Source organism: Macadamia integrifolia, chromosome 1, assembly GCF_013358625.1.
Source record: "Macadamia integrifolia cultivar HAES 741 chromosome 1, SCU_Mint_v3, whole genome shotgun sequence".
NCBI classification, from domain to species: Eukaryota; Viridiplantae; Streptophyta; class Magnoliopsida; order Proteales; family Proteaceae; genus Macadamia; species Macadamia integrifolia.
Genome location: NC_056557.1, coordinates 7,768,645 through 7,778,314, shown reverse-complemented (window position 1 = coordinate 7,778,314; position 9,670 = coordinate 7,768,645). Strand labels below are relative to the sequence as shown.

Below are 9,670 nucleotides of genomic sequence, written 5' to 3'. Positions count from 1 at the left end.
GGTAGAACTATATATCGTTTTTTGGGGTAGTTTTATTTTCTCCAGAGAGATTGATTTTTCTTGCTGATGCCAGTGCCAAAGGTGAGGATTTTTTTCCTCTTTTTATGTAATGTGTTTGTCTGGCTATGTCTAGAAGCTAGTCCCTGCACCTCTTTTCTTTTTTTCTTCTTAATACAATTATTTTCTCACCAACATAAATAAAAGAAAAATACTAATATAGTTTTATCATAAAATCATACTATTATATAAAAGCATGTACTTATGCTTCGTAGCTAATTGTTTTTTGGACTATTCTACCCTTATTTAATTAAATTCCCTCTTTTTTTTCTTATCATTTTTTCATTCTTTTTTTTTCCTCCTAAATTTTTGGTACCCTTTCTGTTTTTTATTTAGATTTTCTTAATTTTTATTATATCCTTCCCTCCTCTTCCTTACCGTCAAGTTTTCTTGCTTTTGCTTATCTTTAAATTTCTCCATAATTATTCTACCAAAAAAAAAATCTCCATAATTCTCTCTCTCTCTCTCTCTCTGCCTATTTACTTTTGTAAATCTCTCCATAATTATCATAATAATATCCTCTTTTATTCTTTTAGAATCCTAATACCAACCAAATACAAAACAACCATATTTAAGAATATGAGATAGCAAAGATATCTTCTCTTTCCTTCTTATGCTCTCCTCTTGCCCGTGATCTCTCCTTCTCGCTCTCTCTCTCTCTCCCCTTAAGATGGTACTAGGATTTTTTAAAAATCTTTACCAATCATTAATCGAGTCAAAGAGAGAATTTAAGAACATGAGTTGGTAGAGAATATTTTTATAAATAATTTTTTTTGGTTAAATTTGGTAAATAATCCATGGTAGAGAATAAGGTGAGATTTTGGAAGCGGTTCTTTGGGGGGGGGGGGTAGTAGAATAGCCTTCTTTTCTCTTGGAACGGCCAAAGGTAAAAGGTAGGTGGTAGGAGCTAGGAGGTGATATCTCTCTCTCTGAACTGATTTTTCTCTCATTTTGCAGATTTTTTTTCTTCCACCAAAATCGAGGTTCGGTTTTGTAGGTTACAGCCTCTGTGTCACAAAGGTAACTCAATATTCTTGCTCTCTTTCTCTCAACCAGGGATGACGATGATATATAGGAGAAAAAGACATGGAAGATCGAGGTGAAAGGTATCATCAAGATGCACGAGGTCACCTACAAGATTGCAAAGCGTATGTACATTACGTACATGCTTCTTTTCTGTACTGCAGTCTCGTGGGTGCCTTTGGTGTATCTTGAAGAAGCTTTGCACCTAATTAATTAATTACTACTGATTTAGTTCCATCATTAAGAAATTAAAATCTTCAGAGTCAAGAAGGTAGGTGATGATGCTTTTCTATGAGAATGAGTTAAAGTAGAATGATTAAGCTGGTGAAAAGACATTTAACAATGTGAAGAACTGCTTTTGGGCAATTATCAATGCTCTGCTTGCGATATTTCTCAGCCTTTACCTTTTAATTTGCAATATTTCTCTGCCTTTATATTGATGAAATTGATCACTGGAACTCTGATTTTTTTTTTTTCCTCCTGGATAGGTAATGGAACTTTGATATTGATTGGGAGCTGTTATTGGATTTAAAGTGAGTACCATTACCTCCTCATAAGTGCAATGTTTTCTCTTTGAGAGTGGCCTTGCACCACTAACACAGGAGGCCTACAATAACCACCGTGTTCTCTAGGTGCAGGGGTTGCTACTCTTTTTCTACCCATTCATGATTTGTTTGGTAGTCTGTCTCATTAATTTCTTGTATCTCAACATGTATCACTTGGCACTATCTCTCTTCTTCTAAATCTCATTTCACTCATATTCCATGTTTCCTGTCGTTTCTTGTTTCTTAAAAAAAATCAAGATCCCATTAATAATAAAAGATGAGGAACATGGAATGAAATCTCATAGAAACGGTGCCAATTGTCAATCGAATGAATAAGAGAAAATTAAAAACCTTTCCACTTCTGTTTCACAATATTTTTTTTTATGACACTGAATCTGTGATTGTTAAAGTGAATATTATTTAGACCTTATTGAACAAAAGAAAAGACGCAATACTTAGAAGGTCTTATGGGAAAGAAGACTTCTAATAACCCAAGTGAGGGTATGAAAGTGCCCATTTAGAAATGGACTGGGCAAGCCCGTTCCATTTTTTTGGCTATTTTTTTGAATTCACAATCTTTTAATTTTCACCATAATATCATGCATTTCAACTTATTATAGTCAATCTTCCAAAATATTGATTTCAACCCCAAATCATTATTATAATCTTATACTATGTACTTGAATTAACTGCATATTTGTTAGGAATGACATGTATATGTCAGCTAGAATGCATTATACACAACTGAATCACATATAGGCTTAACAATTAAGCAATTCATCCGTTAGAGAAGCAACGGACATGATCTCCCTTTAGGTCTACAACAACATTATTTTTCGTGCAAGAAGCCAATTAGGAATCATGTAGGTTTCTAGATCATTGTTCTTACGATAATATTTTTGAATTTTCTTATCTGGGTTTCGTTTGCTGAGCTTTCTTCTTTACTGTGCTTATGGCTACCTAGGTTTTGTTTATCTAGGGTTTATGGATCGTATTGAATTTATGAGTTTATGAACAGTAAAGGCGTTATGAATTAGGTTCTTTTCTTCTCCAGACTTTATTTGTAACACCCTAGCCCATGGGCCTCAAGGCTTTAAAACGTGTTGTGCTTAAGGAAGCTAAAGGTTATTACCTAGCTTAGTAATATTTGATGTGGGACTAAAGCTTGCACACCTTCACTGATCTCCCAAACCCCCTGGTACTTGCCGTATTCTTGGTGGAGACACCTCTGGTATTTACCATATTCTTGGGTCGTCATACTTCCCCCTTTCGGCAAAACGTCCCTGTTGTGGTCCCACACGCTGTCTGGATCTGCTCTGATATCATTTGTAACTCCCCGGCCCTATTAATCTTGCACAATATTGTCCTCTTTGATCCATGGGCCTCAAGGCTTTAAAACGTGTTGTGCTATGTTAAGGAGGTTAGAGGTTATTAACTAGCCCAATAATCTCTCCCTAGGCAATGTGGGACTAAAGTTTGTACACCCTCACCGATCTCCTAAACCCCCTGGTATTTGCCGTATTCTTGGTGGGGACATCTCACTGATCTCTCAGGTAGGTCTGGCACTTGCCATATTCTTAGGTCATCACATTTTTTTTTTGTGGATCATCAATATGGCTGGATCAGATGAGAACAATCCGGTTTGGCTAAATCGGCACATTATTGTGAAAATTCATTGCCGGTTTTTGAATAATTTTAAATTCGAAATTTGCGTTGTAGATGTAGGAGACTTACATACTCATCCCTCTTTCTCTCTATCTTTTCATTGGTTATAATCTCTCTCTCTCTCTCTCTCTTTCTCTCTATACATAAAACAACACATGTAGTTTTGATTTATTATTAGTAAGTTCAGCCCCACGTGCATTTGCATGTTTGTTTTTATGCTATAGAAACATATACTCATTCTATGTGGTTAATCTTTCGCTTAACTATTTTATCCTTCATTCTTATTTAAATTCCTTATTTCTTTTCGTATCAATTTTTTCCTATTTTTTTATTTATCCCAAAATGTTGGTATCCTTTCTATTTTTTAATCTAGATTTTCCTAATTTTATTCACCAAACAAAAAATGACTCACTCCTCATCCTCTCACATTTCTTCCCCCCCCCCCCCATTAAGGTAACAAAAATATCTCTCTCTCTCTTCGTGTTTTATCTCATAACTATATTGGATGAATACATCCTACTATAACTCTCCCTTTTATCATGTTTATTAAGAAACTAAATCTCTTTCGACCAAAAAAAAAAAGTCTCCCCAATTGCTTTCCTATTTTTTTTTAAATAAATATTAATTTCTTTATTTTCTTGAAGCTCTCACACCCTCCACCTTCTCTCAAACTATTTTACCCCAAAAAAAAAAATTCTCTCTCAAACTCTCACGGCCCTATATGTAGAAAGTATATCTTTCCATATTTTCTCTCCCTAATTACTTTCCTAATTCCGTTTTAAATCTGAAAAAAATCTTATAATTATCCCTATGATCAAATATCAGTTTCCTTATCTATCTCTCTTTCTCTCCTTTCCCTTTTGAAACTCTTTTCCTCCTCTCTATTTCCTTCTATCTTGCCACAATCTATCTCATTCCATATTTACATTAAAAAAACAAAATATGTATCCTCTCTCTCCTTCTATCTAGCACAATCTATCTAATTCCATATTTATACTAAAAAATAAAATATTTATTTTTCATTATTCCTTATTTTCGGTATTCTCTCCTACTCTCCCACTCTCCCTCTACACCCTCCCCTCCTTGCAAAACTTAAGAGAGAATTCGGTTTCTGACTTGCTCGCTGCTTGTTGTTCTCCCATGTCTGAAATTGGACTACAAGAACACCTCCTGGAAACTTGCGTTGATCCTCCCCCTGTGATATTGTGCATGTGGATTCTCCCAATTTTTTTTCTTCTTCATGGAAGATTGGGAGGATCCATAATAAACAATCTCTGGACCGGAGTTTGGACAAATATTTTTCTTAGAAATCAAATATAATCTACCACTATCTTAATTTCAGTAGATGATTAAAAAGGTTTTTAGCAATCTCTTAATAGTAATTAATAGTTTATATTTATTTTCATATATATATATATATATATAGTTTAGATTTTTTGTCACTAACTTTGTTTTGTAGCATGCATGGTTGATTCAGGTTAGTCTCTTCTCTTTCCTCTGTTATTTGATTCATTAATCATTCATTATGTTTTTTATTCTAATTTTTCATATCTCGTGCTAATGGTTATGTGATCCATGTGTTTGTGTGAGAATATTCTATCCAAACTGATGCTAATTTAGGATTCGCTATAGATTGACTGTATTGGCTGATTCAAATCGATTTGGGTCGACATTATCTTCCAATTTGGTCGAGTGGTCCTGGAAGCATATTGTACCTTCATGAAAGGAGTTTTGCACCTCTTTGTCATCGTCTTCATCAACTGGTAGCTAGTTGAATTCCAGGGAGAAAAATCTTGGAAACCAAGAAGCTGATGCCTTTTTTATGAGAATGTGCTTTTAAAATTGGAATGTTTCAGGAAAAGATAAGAATACTTTGTAGCATGTAGGAGTTAAAGAGTCATGATGTTATCCTACTTATTAAAATATAATGATATGTTGGTTATTGGCCAGTTAATTCCGGTCTAAAAATTAGTTCTGCCTTATACAATGCAGTATGCATTGTGATATGAGATAAAGCTTCTAAGACTAAAAAGGTTTGTATTCACTTTGAGCAGGTTGAACATTGGAGAAGGGAAAGAGTTTGATCTTAAAAACTGCCTAAGATCTAAGCTTAAACAACAATGCATTTAAATATCTTGGATTTTTATGATTTTCTATCTTGAATGAAGTTTATTATAGAATCCCATTTGAGAAAATGCCTTCGCCTTTTCCGAATTGTTCAATTAATTGATCGTAGCTCTAATTATCTTATTACAAGAAAAGTGGAAAAGATGGGATGGACGTCAATCTCTCATTCCATGATCCCTTACATTTTATAGTTTGGATTATGTGAAATGAAAAACCCATAGAGTTTCAACGTGAAACTTTAAGGAAAGAGGTTGTTGTTGAGGAGAACTTATTCTTTGATTATGGATTAAACGTTTGCCATAGGAATTCAAATAGTTCCTATAGAACAGTTTGGATTGAATTTTTCAGCATTTGATCTTTGATTAAAAGGAGTTCTGTTGATCATAAAATTTCCTTCACATTTTATCTTTGTTTGCACATCTTATAAAGTTTATCGGACAATGAATCTCTCTCTCTCTCTCATACACATTTTTTTTTGGGTAAGGCGCACAAACAAACACATTCTTGTCCCACATGCATTTTGCACTTGTAGATTTTTACTAGTATACCTTCCATCCTTCCTCATTTTTGAGCGATCACTGATTCTGTCTATAATGGTCAAGAGATCATAGTATCTACCATAGAAACAAAGATCATAGCAAAAGCACATCCCAATCCATGATATTGATGATTGGTTAGCAGTTCAGGGATCAGCAAATTAATGGACAGAGATGGCTGCAACAGCCCATCAAGCATGTTTAACAAAAATGTAGTCTCGGAAATACAAGAAGCCGAAATATAAAGCTGTTAGTCAAGCATTATCAAGATAACCTAAAATGCAGGGATTGTATCTGTCCATCTCCTGGATACATTACCAAGCTACATTGGTTCCGAGTCACAAGAACTGGTCATTTTAGTATTTGAGGTGCATCTCCTGACCCACCAAGGCCTTCCTCTGAAATGAAGCAAGAAGCTCTGTCCTGTCCTTGTCCTCCAAAATCAATCAATCATTGGGTCATAACATGATTCTACTGCAACACTATCGAGTAGGTATGACCCATTAGAGGAGAATGAAAATGCAGTCTCCTTCATATCAGGGACATGCACAGCCACCCAACCAAATATCTGTCATAGATCCCAAGGCCAGCAAAAGACTTGGGGAAATTCATTTGCCAATGGTGGTCCTTATGGATCTTCGCTTCTAATATGGTCTTTGTTCTACTATTTTTACAGTAATAAAAATGCATCCTAATATTCCATTAAAAAGACTTAATAAAGAAGAGAAATATAATTACATGACCAGGATTTACTATACAATGCTATAATAAGTTCATAAAATCCATTTTCAGATGCATGAAGAAGATCCACACCTCTTGAAAGAGAACATCCATGTAATAATTAGGCAATTGAACTGCATAATAAAGTGTAGCACAATGATCCTGAAAAGGAAACTTCAATCTGATTTTTCCGCCTCTAGGTACCATCAATTTGAATATATAAACCACTCAAGAGACCGCCAACGTGCTCCAATCAAGAATTATAAAGGGGCTCTGGTTCCACTTTTCTTCTGATCCTGATACAGGATGCAACAAAGTACATATCAGGATTCAGAGGCATAGCAGCTGGGAACTGTTTCAGGAAACGCAACAGCATTTTCAAAATACTTTGCTTCTTTACTTTTTTTTCTTAAATGATTATATATAACCTGTTGTAATGTACATTAAAACAAATTGAAAAACATTTTTTAGTGTGCAACCTGTAAAATTCTGAATTAAAAAACAACCAGGACATAAAAGCAGGCCTAAAAAAAAAAACAATCATCAAATATTTCTGGTCATCCATTATGGCAAAAGGAAAAATCCTAAGATCTAGAAGACAGCCAAAGATGAATCAGTGCAACGATTGGCCAAAGTCAGGTTTTCATAAACATATCTTGAGGAGAGATGAATCAGTGCAATGATTGGGGAAGTCAAGTCTTCATAAGCACATCTTGAGGTTAGAAAACGACAAGGGCTGGTGAACTAAAGAAATATAGCTGACACTCTTCTACAAGTGATATTTTAGAAATTCCCAACAAAGCAAATACAAGACATTTAGGAATGTGGGAATATTCTCTCTAACGTTCTCTCCAAGTTAGTGCAGTGTTTGTTCTTTCTTTTTGTTAGGTTGATGGATGGCATAGTGAGGGCCTTATGCCTTGAGCATCACATTGAGACAGTAACAAGGGAGAAACCCAAACTGCAACCTAAGACGCTCAAGCATCTTGAAGCTCATTTCTCAAAGAAAGAAAGATGTGGCACATCTACGAGTATGCCTCATTCCTTGAAACTCACCTCAGGTCAAGAGTGGGGTCTCAGTCAGATGGGCTTTGTGGAAGTGGGAATAGAAAACAATTATAGCTTCCTCTCTTTCAAATACTGTTAATTTGTATAATTGAGCAAGTTGTGTAGCAAGTATCTTTAAGGTTTTTAAGACCCTTTATACCCTGTTTTCAGTTAAGGGCTCTTGTAATTAACCTTGAAAGGTAATACAAGTAGCCAAATATCGTTGAATTCCATATCAACAAACCAAAAAAAACTATACAAGTGTCCATGGAACAAAAGTCAAGGAAAAAGCACACTTCCTAGAAAGCTGATGCGGCACCCTGATCTAGGAACCTTTTTGGTCTTGTGCACTTAGTGCCATATGAAAGATGATGTAACAGATTTGACTATTGGATATTTAAGAGACGGTCTGAACAGGCCATTTGTCCAATTGCAGGCCTAAATTAAATCATATAAACCCCATGTATAGGCATACTCTCCATGGATGTCCAATCACTTCCTCCATGGTCTACACACTCATTTGGTATTCCAATATTTTTCAATGGTTTGTTTTGCCACTAGCAAACTCCGTTTGCTTGAGATGTGAGCAGGGGAACTTGAGGTCTAGGTGTCCACAAAATTCAGCCCCATCCAACCTGCCATGTGACAGATATAGGTGTGCAGACCAGGAATCATTTCTAGACTACCATTCCAGCAACCCCATGTCAAGGGAAGGGAGGGAAAGTTGTTACTTAATCCTTCAAACAACAAAAGATTATTTTTATATCAGAACAAAGATGGAGTTGGAATATTTGCCTATAAACTTACCAGTTGTCAGGTGCCCATTTGCAGCCTTCAGTATCAACAATATGCAGGCTCAAGGCATGTCTCGATTTTGGGGATTGATTCTCAAAACTGAAATCCAGAGTAGGGAACAAGAAAGAAAAAAATAGTAAGCATTTAAAGCAGTCAGATATCAAAATCGGTTCATTAGAGCAACTGACCTCTGATGTATAAGGTCACCATGGATGACCACCAATGATCCAGCTTTCACTTCAAGAGGCACAAATTGTTTCTGATCATAGTCTGGAGATGGGCGATCAAAGTGAACACCCTCCTCATTTCTATAAAACCTTCTCACCAGGCCATCTGACAAAATCCACCCACTATAATGTAAGATTAAGCTTGAAAAGTTAACAAACCTTTCAATACAAAGAAAAACATAAACAAGAATAGAGGGAAGCTACTCTTGTGAGATCCTGGAATGGCCCAAAGGCAACCATTAACAATGGTTGCATCCTCCAGAGCTAACCACAATCCAGTGCAAGAAGGAGGATCTGTATAAATAAATGAGTTATCCTGGTGTGGCACTACTTCTCCCCCAATACCCGGTTGCTGCAATGAAATACCCATATGTTACTTCAAAACCACATGGCCAATAAAATAATGTTCAAAAAATATTAGCTTTTAAATATGGGTGAGGTTGATCCATTGTGACCTTGGGGCAACGGGAAGGTTGCTCCATTGCGACCTAGTGGTCATAGGTTTGAGTCGTGAAACAGCCTCTGAGAAGCGGGGGTAAGGCTGCGTACAATATGACCCTCCCCAGACCCCGCAGTGCTGAGGCACTGGGTACACCCTTTTATTAGGTTTTCCCTTTCATATAAAAGGAATGACCAACTCAAGAACTTCCATGTAGCAAAAGGAATCCATGAACGAAAATGCATACATGAAAAGTTAAAGCTGTGAAAAACTTGCTGGGCATCACTCATTCATCAATATTTCTAAATAATAAACTATAGAATTCAGAGAAACCTCATAAAAATATCTTGTATACATCAGCATATTCCATCAAAAAAAAAGTATTTTACCAAGTTATATCCAGAATATCAGATTAATTTTCTTTGCAACATTTGACATTGTAATGCAAGAGATTCATTTCGAATAGGAGATTGATTAAAAAAAAAAAAA

At 35.7% G+C, this 9,670-nt stretch overlaps 1 protein-coding gene across 1 annotated transcript in view; it reads right to left on the bottom strand.

Moving 5' to 3' along the window:
* Window positions 1-6,650: 6,650 nt before the first annotated feature.
* Window positions 6,651-9,670, bottom strand: part of LOC122076488 (phytanoyl-CoA dioxygenase) — a 5,592-nt gene continuing 2,572 nt past the window's right edge. Inside the window, exons 6-9 of the mRNA XM_042641797.1 lie at window positions 8,947-9,094; window positions 8,704-8,848; window positions 8,528-8,614; window positions 6,651-6,969 (exon numbers count right to left, since the gene is read on the bottom strand). Of these exons, the coding sequence (XP_042497731.1) occupies window positions 6,927-6,969; window positions 8,528-8,614; window positions 8,704-8,848; window positions 8,947-9,094 (423 nt within the window). The 3' untranslated portion in view covers window positions 6,651-6,926. The remainder of the gene's footprint in view (window positions 6,970-8,527; window positions 8,615-8,703; window positions 8,849-8,946; window positions 9,095-9,670) is intronic.